This window comes from Indicator indicator, unplaced genomic scaffold, assembly GCF_027791375.1.
Source record: "Indicator indicator isolate 239-I01 unplaced genomic scaffold, UM_Iind_1.1 iindUn_scaffold_64, whole genome shotgun sequence".
In the NCBI taxonomy this organism is placed as follows: Eukaryota; Metazoa; Chordata; class Aves; order Piciformes; family Indicatoridae; genus Indicator; species Indicator indicator.
In genome coordinates, this window is record NW_026539195.1 from 218,081 (window position 1) to 233,326 (window position 15,246).

Genomic DNA, 15,246 nt, shown 5'->3' on the forward strand with positions numbered 1-15,246 from the left:
TGGAGACCAATTTAGCAAATTACAGCGTGGCCGAGGGAAGAGCAACAGCAATTAAAGCAACTTCCTGCGGGAGGTTTTAATCCTCGGATGCAAAGCAGCTGGGGAAGGATCAAAGCACAGCGCTGGGACTTCTAACAGCAGCAAATCAATCAAGCCACACCGACAACAACGGCCAACAACAACAACAACAAACAACAGCCAGCCCCTGGCTGAACAAACAAGGGCTGGGATCCTGCAGCTTGATGCCTCAGAACTGCTGTGTGTGAGTCTGGAGCTGTCAGCAGCAAGCTTGGGATGCCTCAGCTGAGCCAGACTCAGGTTATAGAAGTTCGTTACCCTGTGCCCCACGAAGCAAGAAATGCTGCAGAGGAAGCCAGCGAAGCCCTGCTGGGGTTTGGGTTGTTGTTTGCAGAGGGATTTGGCTTCCAGCTGCTGTCTTTGAAAGAGGTCTTTGGTGTGAGGTGGTTCAGGTGTGGTGAGAAGGGCTGCTGGGCTACTTCCAGCCATCAGGATCAGGAGCAAAGAATTGGTTTGGTTGGAAAAGAGCTCTGAGATCATCCAACCACTGACCCAGCACCACCACAGCCACCAAGTGCCCCAAGTGCCACAGGTTGCTGGAACACCTCCAGGGATGGGGACTCCACCACCTCTCTGGGCAGCCTGGGCCAGTGCCTGACCACTCTTGCAGGGCAGAAATTGTTCATAGCACAAATTGGTCTTAATCACAACATGGCTCAGGCTGGAAGGGACCTCAGAGATCATCTGAGTTGAGAGGGACCCCTCTCAGCTGGACTCAGCTGCTCAGGACTTCATCCAGCCTGGCCTTGAACATCCCCAGGCAGGAGGCACCCACAGCCTCCCTGGGCAGCCTGGGCCAGAGCCTCTCCACCCTGGGACTGAAGAACTTCTCCCTCAGCTCCACTCCAACCCTGCTCTCTCAGCTCCAAACCATTCCCCCTTGGCCTGTCTCAGACCCACTCATGCAGAGTCCCTCTGCAGCCTTCCTGGAGGATCCCTTCAGGCACTGGCAGCAGCTCTAAGGTCCCCCTGGAGTCTCCCCACCCCCAGCTCCCTCAGCCTGTCCTCCTGTTATTAACTAACCAAAGAATTAAAGAGGAAAACATCCAGCTGATGATAAACAATTCACTGGGATCCTGTTCTTGACTCTTTCATCCACCTCTGAGCTCCCTCCTCAACCATTTCAGGCCAAGCCAACCCCAACCCTCTCCTGGGACTCTGCAGCTGGGTGCCTCTGGCTGGTGCTGTGTGGGCTTGGGGAGTTATCTGCTGATCAGAAGCTGTTATCAAAACAGTTGCAACAAAGGAAGGGGAAAACAATTCAGTTTCACAAGGAGCAGAGCCTGGTTGCGTAAAGGCATCTCCCAATTTCTCTTCTCTATGCCAGCCCTATAAAAGTCCTCATAACTCAGGTCCCTCCAGCTGCTTCTGCTGACTTTGTCCTTCTTGGTGGCAGGGTAAGTTGGACCCAGCTGAATCAGCTCCTAATGACAGGCAGCGATTTGCAGGGAGCCTACAGGGAGGTAACTGATCCAATCCTGGCTTAGGGTTGGACCTCCAGACCGTTTTGTTTGGAAGCTGGAAGTGGCAGACAGGGTGGGGAGAGGCATTTGCCTCCTGTTGGAGGGAGGGAAAAGCAAAACAAAAGAAAAAGCCAATGGGAGCCTCAGAAATATGGATGGGGGCAAGGCAGTGCCTGGGGACTGAGCATCTCTCTGTGGAGACAAAGGGCTCCAAAAGCACTGCTGGGAGAGGGCTGAGTCCCAGCACAGCAAAGACATCCAGGCTGGAGGTTAGGAACAAGTCCTGCACCATGAGGCTGCTGGAACACTGCAGCAGGCTCCCAGGGAGGTGGTTGAGGCCCCAACCCTGGAGATAGTCAAGGTTAGGCTGGACAGGGCTCTGGGCAACCTGCTCTAGTGGAGGATGTCCCTGCAGGGGGCTTGGACTGGATGCCCTCTGGAGGTCCCTTCCAACCCAAACCATTCTGTGTGAGGAAAGGAGAGAGAGAGACTTCCCTGAACTTGTGTTTGGGAGTGGAGTAGAATGGAGCAGCAAAGAGGAGAGGGATTAGGCTCTAGAGCAGCCTCAAGCACTTTCATCTCACTTGGGGGATGAAAGCACAGGTCTGGAAGGGAGAAGTCTCCTGAAGAGCAGGCTGAGGGAGCTGGGGGTGTTCAGCCTGGGGGAGGCTCAGGAGAGACCTTCTGGGTCCCTACAGCTCCCTGAAAGGAGGCTGAAGCCAGCTGGGGTTGGACTCTTCTAGTAACAAGAGAGAGAGTGAGAGGAGAGGGCCTCAGGTTGCAGCAGGGAAGGGTTAGGTTGGAGATGAGGAACAATTTCCTTCCAGCAAGAGCAGTCAGGGCCTGGCCCAGGCTTCCCAGGGCAGTGGAGTCCCCAGTCCCTGGAGGGCTTCCAGGACCTTGTGGCCATGGCACCTGGGGACAGGGTTTGGTGGCCATGGTAGGGTTGGGTTGCTGCTTGGCCTGGATGATCTGAGAGGCCTTTGTCCAACGTTTCTGTGATTCTGCTCTGGAGCAGCAGGGATTGTGCCTCACAAATGCTCATCAGTTTGGGTGGCTTTGGGGTTTTTCCATCATTGATTAAACATCGATTGGCACAGAGGACCTGGACAGCTCCATCTCTCCAGATGCACACAGCCCACGCTGCTGTAACACTCCTCTGGGTGTCCTCCTCCTTCCTCCACTCCTCTGGCTCTACCTTCACCTCTCTGGAGCACTCTTCTTGCCTTGCAGGTTGACCTCCCCCCTGGAAAGATGTCCTCCTATGGACCACTGCTTAGCTCCCGCTGCAGTGAGCCCTGTGAGATCACCTGCCCAGAGCCCTGCATCAGCTACTGGAACGAGCCCTGTGTCAGCTCCTGTGGGGACTCCAGAGCCATTGTCTATGCCCCACCTGTTGTGGTGACTTTCCCAGGTCCCATCATCAGCACCTGCCCTCAGGAATGCATTGTGGGAAGCACCATGGCTGAGGGGGGAGGAATGGGCTCTGGAGGAGGAGGAGGAGGAGGAGGAGGAACGGGCTCTGGAGGTGGAGGATGGGGCTCCAGTGGTGGAGGAATGGGCTCTGGAGGAGGAGGATGGGGCTCCAGTGGTGGAGGAATGGGCTCTGGAAGTGGAGGATGGGGGTCCAGTGGTGGAGGAATGGGCTCTGGAAGTGGAGGATGGGGCTCCGGAGGTTCCTGTGGCGGAGGCAGCTCCCATGGGATGAGCTCCCACGGCTCCTGCAGCAGCTATGGAGGCATCGGGGGGGGCTCCTGTGGTGGGGGGCTCTCCCGTTTGGGAGGCTTTTACCGGAATTCCTTATTTTCAGCCCTTGGCAGGAATTCCTCCCCCCTCTTCTCCAGGGGCTACTACCGGTACCGCTACGGCAACTACGGCCCCTTCTAGGGCCCCTCCTCCTGCAGCCCCTCCCAGGGCCCCTCCCAGGGCTCCTCCTAGAGCCCCTCCTGGGGCCCTGCAGAGAGCAAGGAGCGAAGGAACCATAAAAGCCAAACTAGCAGCTGCCATTTAGAGCTGGGAATCCGAGATGCCAAGCAGGCTCTGCTCCCCAGCCCGTGCCAGGAGCAGCTGGGGCTTGCTTGGGGGCTTGCTGTGCTTCCTCTAAGGCTGTGCCAACGTCACCCCACCGTGGGCCTTTTGTTCCTGGTGTGCTTTGTTCTGCCTGAACCCAAAGAGAGTTAAAAGAAGGGATGGGAACTGATTGTGCAAGTGTCCAGCTGGAAGAAGAAGAAGGGGATTGGGAATGGCTGATGGATTGTGGTCCTCGTCGGGATGGAAAGGACTTCCTGTGCCCCCTGCATTGCCTCCTGCTGCAAGAACACCTCCCCCTCGTTTGTATTAAAGCCCTCTTGCATCAAGCAGTCTCTGCTGCCTTTCCTTCCCCTGCCCTTCCACACCTGCAAGCCAGAGAGGACTTTCTTTGGTGCAGCAGTGCAGGAGCTGCCCCCAGAGCAGGATCAGGTCCTCTGCATGGACAACAAAATCTGTCACAAAGCTTTCCATGAAGTTTTTTTTCCCCCCCCTGTCTATCTCTAGCCTGCATCCAGGGGGACCCTCCAGGAGTTGCTCTGGAGTTAGTTGGTGAGACCACACCGTGGGTACTGGGGTCAGGTTCTGGGCTCCTCACTCCCAGGAGGGCACTGAGAGGCTGGAGAAGGGCAATGAAGCTGGGGACACCTCCCACCAGCCCAGGCTGCTCAAGACCTCATCCAGCCTGGCCTTGAACAGGAGGAGGCATCCACAGCCTCCCTGGGCAGCCTGTGCCAGGGTCTCACCACCCTCACTGGGAAGAATTTCTCCCTCATCTCCAGCCCCAGTCTCCCCTCCTCAAGCCCATTCCCTCTCCCCTTCCCACTGCCATGTTCCCACTGGCATCCCAAGCTCCCCAAGGAAGTGGTGTGACTGCTGTGACTCCAGCTGAGTTCCCAGCTCAGGAACAGATGTGCAGCTCAGATAAGCTCCTGGAAGCAGTGCCCATTCCCATTGCTCAACACTGCACTCCTCAGCCTGTTGAGCAAGAGCTGAGCAGTGGTGCAAGTGTCCTCCATAAGCTGTGAGGCATCACCTCAGCTGCAGCTACATCTCTGCAGCTTTATTCCAGACAGTCCTGGCCCAGCCCCAGTCCCAAAGAAATCCCTGAACCTCCTCCTGCTCTGGGAGCATGAAGATGAGCATCAGCACTCAGCCCCCTGCAAGCTTCCTCAGCCAAACTCTGCCCAAAGTGAAAGGAACCCTCAGGAATTTCTCCTTCCAGGCTCAGCCACCAAAGTCTGTGAAAGGGACACAGGCAGGAGCCTGAGGTTGGTGTCCAGCCATGGGGACAGTGACTTCTGCTTTCCTTGGCATACAGAGGAGGCCACAAATATGAGCCAAGGGCTGCAGCACCTCAGGCTGAGGGAGCTGGGGTTGGGCAGAAGGGAGAGGAGAAGGCTCCAGGGGGACCTCAGAGCTGCTTCCAGCACCTGAAGGCATCCTCCAGGAAGGCTGCAGAGGGACTCTGCATGAGGGGGTCTGAGACAGGCCAAGGGGGAAGGGTTTGGAGCTGAGGCAGAGCAGGGTTGGAGTGGAGCTGAGGGAGAAGTTCTGCAGTGCCAGGGTGAGGAGACTCTAGCTCAGGCTTCCCAGGGAGGCTGTGGCTGCCTTTTGTCTCATGGAAATAAGAACCAAACCCCTCCTGGCCTGGTGCTGGGCTGATGCCAGCTGCAACAGGAGCTGATCCCTCTCTTGACCTCTCTGAGGGCTTTCCAGAAGGTGGATTCTGGACATCAGAGCCACGATGGATGTGGAAGCCTTAGGTGTAGGTAGAATAGCTCCAGATGGAACTGCCCAAGCCCACCCTGGGTGAGGGGTCAGCAGCCCTTGCAACCCCACCTGGCACTGCTGACCCAGCAGAGGGTCATGGAACCAAGCCCAGAAGGGACCTCAGAGATCATCTGCTCCACCCTCCATGGGGGGACAGTGGATCCCAACACTGCCCTGGGCAGCCTGGGCCAGGCCTGGACAACCCTTCTGGGGAAGAAATTGTTCCTCATGTCCAACCTAAACCTCCCCAGGTGCAACTTGAGGCCATTTCCCCTCAGCCTGCCACTTCCTCCTAGGGAAAACAAAGCAAATCCCCCCCCCCCCCGGCTCCAGCCTCCTCCCAGGGAGCTGCAGAGACCCAGAAGGTCTTCCCTCAGCCTCCTCTTCTCCAGCTTCAACTCCCTCAGCTGCTCCTCTCCAGACCCTTCCCCACCTTCCTTGCCCTTCCCCAGCCCCTCAATGTCCTTCTGGCAGTGAGGAGCCCACCCCTGCCCCCAGGCTTCCAGCTGTGGTCCAGTCCAGGGGGACAGAAGTGAAGCTGAACTTCCCCACTCCCTCCTGCTGCTCATCAGTGGGGGTCAAGCTGCTCCTGGGGGGTGATTTGCAGAGTTGATCTTCTCCTTCTCTGTTAAATCATTAGCAAAAAAAAAAAAAAAAAAAAAAAACAAAAAACCAAAACAATTAGCAGAAGCCACTAATTGCCTTGGTAAAGCCTGGTGCCAGTCAGCAGATATTGGGCTGTAAAATTTCAACACAATAGGAAAGGTAAAATTTATTGGGTGAGAGTCACACTCTGCAGGGCTGTGGACAGTTCATTAATGAGGAACTGTGAAAATAATTACAGGCACCAGAGGAGTCATCCAGAAGGGGGAAAAAAACCCCTCAGTTTGGTAAGGACCAGAGGTTTTATGAGGTTTTATTGGGTGCTTCACCTCCTTCCAGCTGCCTACCAAAGGGGTATAAAAGCAGGAGCAGCTCAGCAGCCTCCCAAAGCCTGCTCCTGACTCTCCTGACTTGGTGCTGCTGTAGGTGAGTTGGGTCAGAGCTGAGACCTTTGTGTCTGGCCTGTCTCTGTGGTGGGAGCTTGAAACCAGGGCCCTGGCCTTTGGCTGGGGTTGCTGAGCTGAGCCTGAGCTGAGCTTTCCAGGCAAATCTTTGCACAGGAAGCTCTGAACTGAGCTGAGCTGAGCTGAGATGCAAAGAGTTGAGCTGAGCTTAGCTTGATGAGCTGAGCTGAGCTGAGCCTGAGCTGCACTGTCCCAGGCAAATCTTTGCACAGGAGGATCTGAACTGAGCTGAGCTGAGGTGTGAAGAGCTGAGCTGAGTTGTGATGAGCTGATCTAATCTGATCTGAGCCTGATCTGATCTGATCTGTGCCTGAAATGAGCTGATCTGAGCCTGAGCCTGAGCTGCCCCAGGCAAATCCTTGCACAGGAGGCTCCCTGCAGCAGCTTGCAGCCAGTGCCAGGAGTCAGTTTGTCTTTCAAAGATGGAACTGGAGAAGGATTTTCTTTTCCCTGATGCCTTTCAAAGCCTGAGGAGCAATTACCAAGCTCAGCTCTGCTGAACAGAGCCCTGGGCAGCCTTCAGAGGGGCAAGAAGGGAGGGAGAAGAGGGATCCCAGAACAGGAGGGGCTTGAGGGAGGGATGGGAAGCAGGAGCAAGGAGCTGACCTACCCCCCAGGATGGTTTCCTAACTGCCCTTTTGTCTTCCTCAGCTCCTCCTCCCCCCCTGAGAACGATGTCCTACAGCCTCAGCTCCCGGTGCCTGCCTGCCTGTGAGGTCAGCTGCCCACAGCCCTGTGCCTACAGCACCAGCCTGGGGCCCAGCATCGGCTCCTGTGGGGACTCCACAGCTGTGGTTTATGGCCCCCCAGTCGTTATCAAATTCCCAGGCCCCATCCTCAGCACCTGCCCTCAGGAAACCGTGGTGGGAGCCTCAGTCCCCAACATCAGCGGCCCAGGGGTGGGCAGCAGCTCCCCCAGTCCCTGGGGCACTCCCAGGATGTTGGGGTCCTCCTCTTCTGGAGGCTTCTCCAGCTCTGGAGGCTTCTCCAGCTCTGGAGGCTCCTCATGGAGAGGAGGTTCCTGTGGCTCTGGGATCTACCCAGGGCTGGGCAGCTGCTACAGCAGCAGGTTGTACAGCAGCAGCAGCAGCAGCAGCAGCAGTCCTGCATCTCGCCGTGCCAACTGCAGCTCCTTCTGAGCAGACCCCTCCAGAGCTGAGAAGATGGAAACACAAGACCCAGACCTGCAGCTGGGGATGGCTTTTGGAGGTGGCAGAAGCTCACTGAGTCCACAGGAGCCACCCCTGCCCTCACCTCTCTCTTGCTGCTTCACTTTGCTGCTGCTGCTGACAGCTTCTGGTCCTCCTCTCTCCGTGCTCCAGCTCCATTCCCACTAGGCCAATACCCTCTGGGAGGCCTGGCAGGGAGCTTGGCCATCATCCTGTGAGAGGAGAAGAACATCAGGTGGAGAATGGACTCTTTGGAGGCTGTTGGGAATGCTGTGCCCTTCTCTGGAGCTGGGGAAGTGTCTACTTTGCCCTCTGTGCCATCTCACTCTGCAGTGCATCCCATCCCCTGGTCACATTAAAGTCCTCTTGCATCATCACCTCTGGTTTGGTTTTGCTCCCTCCATGAGGCTGGGGCTTGGTCTGACCCTTTGCAGGAGCTCCTAGGGCTAGGTGCAGAATCTGTGAGCAGCCCTCAGCTGTCTCTATAGGATCCTGGGACTGGTTCAGTTGGAGAAGTCACTAAAGCTCCTCCAGTCCAACCAAGGTTGGGGCTCAGCCATGGCCCTCAGCACCACAGCTCTGAGACCTCTCCAGGGATAGGAATTCAGCCACCTCCCTGGGCAGCCTGGGCCAGGCTTGGAGAACCCCTCCAGTGGAGAAATTTCTTCTCAAGCCCAACCTGAACCTCCCCTGGGGCAACTTGAGGCTTTTTCCCCTTGTCCTGTCCGTTGTTCCTTGGCAGAAGAGCCTAATCTGGCTCCAACCTTTCAGGGAGCTATAGAGACCCAGAAGGTCTCCCCTCAGCCTCCTCTCATCCAGCATCACCATCCCCAGCTCCCTCAGCTGCTCCTCCCCAGCCCTCTTCTCCAGACCCTTCCCCAGCTTTGTTGCCCTGCTCCAGCCCTCAGTGTCCTTCTGGCAGTGAGGAGCCCAAACCTGAAGGCCTTTGGAGATTTCCTTGACCCCATCACAGGGCTGCAACCAACATGAGCTGTCCTACACCAGGGTGTGCAAGAGGCTTTCCCAAGCCCAGGAGCAGCCTCTTGTGCTGCAGCTTTCTGGAGCCACTGCTGGGAGTGCAAGCACAAAGAGGTGCATGGGGGAACCTCCAAGAGAAACCTTCTTTAGTCTGGAGAGAAGCAGCTGGAGGGGGAACTGATCAATGCTGATCAATACTTCAAGGGTGGGGGAGAGGAGGAAGGGACCAGGCTGTGTTTAGAGGTCCCCAGTGACAGGAGAAGGGGGAATGGGCACAACTCCTTGGAAAGGACCTCAGGGACCATCTGCTGCAATCTCTGCATCTAAACTTGAGGAGGAACTTCTTTAACTCAAGGTTGCTGAAGCCCTGGAGCAGCTGTCCAGAGAGATGGTGGTGGAGTCTCCATCTCTGGAGCCATTCCAAAGCCATCTGGATGTGTTCCTGAGTGACCTTCTCCAGGTGACTCTGCCCTGCCAGGGGGCTTGGGCACCATCCACCACCTCCACAGGAGCCTTCCAACCCCTCCCATCCTGTCCCTCTGGCTCACAGGCTGCAAAGTTTTCCACCCCCACCCCAAATTCCTGCTGCCAGCTGCAGGAGCTTGATGGCCTCCAAGAGGCTTTGAGCTGTCAGCTGCTCTCTTGCCCTGGGGGACAGCACCGAGGAGCTTTGGAGGTGCAAAGGTGCAAAAGCAAACACCAGGCAAAGGTGGAGATGCTGAAGAGCTTTAATGAGAGGGGAGCAGAGGGGACAGCTGAGTCCTGCAGGCCACAGAGGACATTTCCTGCCAGCTGGGCACCGATGCAGCTCCACAGGCCCCGGCTGGGGCATCGCCGCCTGGCAGCTGCCCTGCCAGCTCAGCACAGCCCAGGGCTGCTGCAGCAGCAGGGCTTGGGCCTTCAGAAGTAGCCAGAGCCACAGCTGCCTCCAGCAGACCTCCTGTAGCCACAGCTGCCCCCACCAAGGGAAAGGCCTCCCCCAAAGGAGCCCCCCCCGGAGGAGCTGCCTCCTGCGCAGGAGCCCCCAAAGCCTCCGGACCCAAAGCTTCTTCTGCCTCCATAGGAGCCCCAAGACGACCTGCCCCCACCATAGGAGCCCCCAAATGAGCTGCCCCCACCATAGGAGCCCCCAAATGGTCTGCCCCCACCATAGGAGCCCCCAGAGCCAAAGGAGCTGCCCCCACCATAGGAGCCCCCAGAGCCAAAGGAGCTGCCCCCACCATAGGAGCCCCCAATGCCCAGAGAACTTCCACCACCATAGGACCCCCCAATGCCCATGGAGCTGCCCCCTCCATAGGACCCTCCTGACTCAATGGAGCCTATTCCCCCCGAGTAGCCCCCAATGGGGGATGGCAGAGTGGTGCCCACGATGCTCTCCTGAGGGCAGGAGCTGAGGATGGGGCCTGGGAAGGTGATGACCACGGGGGGAGGGTAGACCACGGCTTGAGAGTCCCCACAGGAGGTGACGCAGGGCTGGCTCCAGGCATCCGCGAAGGGCTGTGGGCAGCTGACCTCGCAGGGGGCAGAGCATCTGCTGCTCAGCAGCTGGCCTGAAGACATCTTCTGTGCTGGAAGGAAACCTGCAGCACAGGTTAAGGAGGAAAAGTGGAAGAGGTCTTTGGAGCTCTGAGCCTTCAACCCCTGGCTGTGAGGCTTCAAGCTCTGCAGTCCCGGGAGCAGGAATTCTTTTCTTATTGAGATGAGAACTTCTCTTGTGGCTGCCTGACCTCACTGCACCCTCAGGATGGTTAGAGCCAAATAACACAACAGAGGCACAACTGCTGCTGGAGCCCAGTCTGCACTGAGGAGGGCTTTGGGCTCTTCTCCCAAGGAGCAAGGGGCAGGACAAGAGGAAATGGCCTCAGGTTGCCCCAGGACAGGTTTAGGTTGGATAGGAACAGCCCCAGGGAAGAGGCAGCCACAGCCTCCCTGGGCAGCCTGTGCCAGGGGCTCACCACCCTGGTGCTGAAGAACTTCTCCCTCAGCTCCAGTCTGACCCTGCTCTGCCTCAGCTCCAAACCCTTCCCCCTTGGCCTGTCTCAGACCCCCTCATGCAAAGTCCCTCTGCAGCCTTTCTGGAGGATCCCTTCAGGTACTGGCAGGCAGCTCTGAGGTCCCTCTGGAGCCTTCTCTTTCCTGTTGTGGCCTGGCAGAACTTGGCCTCACATCCTCAAGCCTCCACCTCCCCCAGTCCCTGCTGCCTGCCTGCAGCCCAGACCCTGCAGGGACCACCCCCAGTCCCTGCTGCCTGCCTGCAGCCCAGACCCTGCAGGGACCACCCCCAGCTTCAGACTGTGCTGTCTCAGGAGGAGGAGCTGGCACTGGCCCCAGCGCTCCTGAGGTGCCCTCCCCAGGGCAAAGAGCTCTTGCTACCATTTCAGTCATGGAATCACAGCATGGCTCAGGCCAGAAGGGACCCCAGAGCTCATCTGCCTCAACCTCTCCAGCTCAGGCAGTGCCACCACCCCTCAGCTGGCCTCAGCTATCAAATCCATGAATGCCCAAAGGGCACTGCCGGGCACCAGGCAGAAGACCAAGTCCCCAGCTGAGCACTGCTGAGCTGTCACCTAGAGAAGGAAGGAAGAGGATGGAACTCACCGGGGCAGGAGCAGCTGTGAGTGAGGAGCTGGATGGAGGTGAAGCCTTCCTCAGGCTTTTATATAGCTGCTCAGACCCCCAGCGGGACCTGCGCCAGGCTTTGTGCAAGAACTTCCTACCTCTTGCCAAACTGTTTTGCTGCACGGATGATTCCCTTAATTGTTCTAATTGTCCTCTTAATTGACGTGGTCACGACTCTCCTCTCGGCTCCACGGCACCCTGCGGGCATCCCTGAGCGCTTTATCTGATCCTCTGAGCCCGACAAAGGCACCTGGCAGCCGATCCCGCCCCAGCCCCTCGCGGGGTGGAGGCTGGGATGGGTATGGATGCAGGTGAGGGTGGTGCTGAGCTGCTCAGCAGCTCTCCCAGGCAGTATTTCACCCTTCAGCCTCCCGATGGCAGGCAGGTGGGTGGTTGAAAGAGGCTCTGCCGCTCGTCAGGGATGCGGGAAGAGGAGCAGCAGCAGCGCTGCCCAAGGTCCTCCTTGTCAATTGGGATTTCTCAACCCAGCCCTAGGAAATTGGGAAGATTCCATTAGCTGAGGACTCAACCAGGAGTTGCTGACGAGCAGAACTGTCAGCTCAGGGGCTGCCCACCCAGACCTGACAGGACTCGTTTGGCTTCTGATGCAAGACCTGAGCCCAGGAAGCTTCCTCTGCTCCATTTTCCAACTGGGCTTGAGAGCAGCAGAAATGTGGTGCTGGGAATGGGCAAACACCATCAGGGCAGCACCACTGGGCCTGGAGAGGGGAATGGAAGGCATCAGGACAGGCTGCCCAGCGAGCTGGAGGAGTCCCCAGCCCTGGAGGTGTTCAAGAAGTGGCACTTGGGGACAGGGTTTGGTGGCCATGGTGGTGTTGGGTTGGAGTGGAGGATCTTGGAGGTCTCATCCAACCAAAACAATTCTGTGAGTCTATAACAGCCTGGAAACCAAACAGTTCCATCCCAACCCTTCCATCCCAACCATTCCAACCCAATCTTTCCATCCCAACCCTTTCATCCCAACCATTCCATCCCAACCCTTCCATCCCAACCCTTCCAACCCAACCATTCCATCCTAACCATTCCAACCCTTCCATCCCAACCCTTCCAACCCAACCATTCCATCCTAACCATTCCAACCCTTCCATCCCAACCCTTCCAACCCAACCATTCCATCCTAACCATTCCAACCCTTCCATCCCAGCCCTTCCATCCCAACCATTCCAACCCAACCCTTCCATCCCAACCCTTCCAACTCAACCCTTCCATCCCAACTTTCCATCCCAACCCTTCCATTCCAACTTTCCAACCCAGCCCTTCCATCCCAACCCTTCCATCCCAACCCTTCCATCCCAACCCTTCCATCCCAACCCTTCCAACCCAACCATTCCAGCCCAACCATTCCACCCAACCTTCCATCCCAACCCTTCCATCCCAACCCTTCCAACCCAACCATTCCATCCCAACCCTTCCACCCAACCCTTCCAACCCAACCATTCCAGCCCAACCATTCCATCCCAACCCTTCCAACCCAACCCTTCCAACCCAACCCTTCCAACCCAACCCTTCCATCCCAACCATTCCATCCCAACACTTCCATCCCAACACTTCCATCCCAACCATTTTATTGCCACCCTTCTCCCTTTGCCATCTCCCAGGAGAGGCAGAGAGGTTGCTGCTGTCCGGCAGGCATCACTCTCACAGCTTGAGGAGATCAAAAGATGAGATCCTCATTTCCCCCAGCTCTCTGCCATGCAAAGAACATCTCAAAGACATCTCCAAGAAGTCCTCTGCAGGACACAAAATCCTTCTCCTGCCACAGGCAAGCTGCTGGAAGGTCCAAAGCTTTCACCTGACTCAGCAAACACAGCTCACGGCGAGGCAAAGGAGGTCAGGAGGGGGCAGCAGGCAAGAAAAGGTCATAAAAACTGTTTAGGGCTTGGAGCAAGAGGCAGGGTGTGTTGCAGGGCTGCTCACTGGGCTGCTGATTTACTCATCACTCTCAGCTATCAGAACAATTATCCCAATTACAAGGAGCTTAGACAGCAAAACCTTGGGGTACTCCCTGCCCCGTGCACGACGAGGGTTGCACAGCCCAGGCTGAGGCTGGAGGCCTATATAAGACCAGAGTCTCCTCCAGCTTCAGCACCACCTCTTCTCCAGCTTGGATTTTTGCCTTCCCAGCCTGGTAAGTAATCCATAGGTTCCTTTACCTTAAGGGGATGCTGCTCTCGGTGTGCAGTGAGCTCACAGCCAGCCCTCTGTGAGGGGCAGCAGCAGCTGGGGGTGGTCCCTGCAGGGTCTGGGCTCAGCAGTGCTCAGCTGGGGACTTGGTCTTCTGCCTGGTGCCCTGGCAGTGCCCTTTGGGCATTCATGGATTTGATAGCTGAGGCCAGCTGAGGGGTGGTGGCACTGCCTGAGCTGGGGAGGTTGAGGCAGATGAGCTCTGGGGTCCCTTCTGGCCTGAGCTATGCTGTGATTCCATGACTGAAATGGTAGGAAGAGCTCTTTGCCCTGGGGAGGGCACCTCAGGAGCGCTGGGGCCAGTGCCAGCTCCTCCTCCTGAGACAGCACAGTCTGAAGCTGGGGGTGGTCCCTGCAGGGTCTGGGCTGCAGGCAGGCAGCAGCAGCTGGGGGGGGTCCCTGCAGGGTCTGGGCTGCAGGCAGGCAGCAGGGACTGGGGGTGGTCCCTAAAGGTTTTGGCTGCAGGCAGGCAGCAGGGACTGGGGGAGGTGGAGGCTTGAGGATGTGAGGCCAAGTTCTGCCAGGCCACAACAGGAAAGAGAAGGCTCCAGAGGGACCTCAGAGCTGCCTGCCAGTACCTGAAGGGATCCTCCAGAAAGGCTGCAGAGGGACTTTGCATGAGGGGGTCTGAGACAGGCCAAGGGGGAAGGGTTTGGAGCTGAGGCAGAGCAGGGTCAGACTGGAGCTGAGGGAGAAGTTCTTCAGCACCAGGGTGGTGAGCCCCTGGCACAGGCTGCCCAGGGAGGCTGTGGCTGCCTCTTCCCTGGGGCTGTTCCTATCCAACCTAAACCTGTCCTGGGGCAACCTGAGGCCATTTCCTCTTGTCCTGCCCCTTGCTCCTTGGGAGAAGAGCCCAAAGCCCTCCTCAGTGCAGACTGGGCTCCAGCAGCAGTTGTGCCTCTGTTGTGTTATTTGGCTCTAACCATCCTGAGGGTGCAGTGAGGTCAGGCAGCCACAAGAGAAGTTCTCATCTCAATAAGAAAAGAATTCCTGCTCCCGGGACTGCAGAGCTTGAAGCCTCACAGCCAGGGGTTGAAGGCTCAGAGCTCCAAAGACCTCTTCCACTTTTCCTCCTTAACCTGTGCTGCAGGTTTCCTTCCAGCACAGAAGATGTCTTCAGGCCAGCTGCTGAGCAGCAGATGCTCTGCCCCCTGCGAGGTCAGCTGCCCACAGCCCTTCGCGGATGCCTGGAGCCAGCCCTGCGTCACCTCCTGTGGGGACTCTCAAGCCGTGGTCTACCCTCCCCCCGTGGTCATCACCTTCCCAGGCCCCATCCTCAGCTCCTGCCCTCAGGAGAGCATCGTGGGCACCACTCTGCCATCCCCCATTGGGGGCTACTCGGGGGGAATAGGCTCCATTGAGTCAGGAGGGTCCTATGGAGGGGGCAGCTCCATGGGCATTGGGGGGTCCTATGGTGGTGGAAGTTCTCTGGGCATTGGGGGCTCCTATGGTGGGGGCAGCTCCTTTGGCTCTGGGGGCTCCTATGGTGGGGGCAGACCATTTGGGGGCTCCTATGGTGGGGGCAGCTCATTTGGGGGCTCCTATGGTGGGGGAAGGTCGTCTTGGGGCTCCTATGGAGGCAGAAGAAGCTTTGGGTCCGGAGGCTTTGGGGGCTCCTGCGCAGGAGGCAGCTCCTCCGGGGGGGGCTCCTTTGGGGGAGGCCTTTCCCTTGGTGGGGGCAGCTGTGGCTACAGGAGGTCTGCTGGAGGCAGCTGTGGCTCTGGCTACTTCTGAAGGCCCAAGCCCTGCTGCTGCAGCAGCCCTGGGCTGTGCTGAGCTGGCAGGGCAGCTGCCAGGCGGCGATGCCCCAGCCGGGGCCTGTGGAGCTGCATCGGTGCTCAGCTGGCAGGAAATGTCCTCTGTGGC

General features: G+C 57.8%; 2 protein-coding genes across 2 annotated transcripts; one reads left to right on the plus strand and one right to left on the minus strand.

The window, feature by feature from the left end:
• The first annotated feature begins 2,795 nt into the window (after positions 1-2,795).
• LOC128980121 (beta-keratin-related protein-like) lies at positions 2,796-3,428 on the plus strand. The gene is made up of 2 exons (XM_054398563.1): positions 2,796-3,132; positions 3,280-3,428. The coding sequence occupies exons 1-2, from the start codon at positions 2,796-2,798 to the stop codon at positions 3,426-3,428; spliced, it is 486 nt and encodes a 161-aa protein (XP_054254538.1).
• A 6,028-nt stretch (positions 3,429-9,456) lies between these two features.
• On the minus strand, positions 9,457-10,116 carry LOC128980105 (scale keratin-like). The gene has a single exon (XM_054398546.1). The coding sequence runs from the start codon at positions 10,114-10,116 to the stop codon at positions 9,457-9,459; it is 660 nt and encodes a 219-aa protein (XP_054254521.1).
• Positions 10,117-15,246: the final 5,130 nt, after the last annotated feature.

Bases quoted from the DNA above. Each gene is read 5' to 3' on its own strand.
- LOC128980121 (XM_054398563.1), top strand. From the start codon at position 2,796: ATGTCCTCCTATGGACCACTGCTTAGCTCCCGCTGCAGTGAGCCCTGT. The intron at 3,133-3,279 runs GTGGAGGAATGG...GCAGCTATGGAG, and splicing joins AGGAGGATGGGGCTCCAGTG to GCATCGGGGGGGGCTCCTGT.
- LOC128980105 (XM_054398546.1), bottom strand. From the start codon at position 10,116: ATGTCTTCAGGCCAGCTGCTGAGCAGCAGATGCTCTGCCCCCTGCGAG.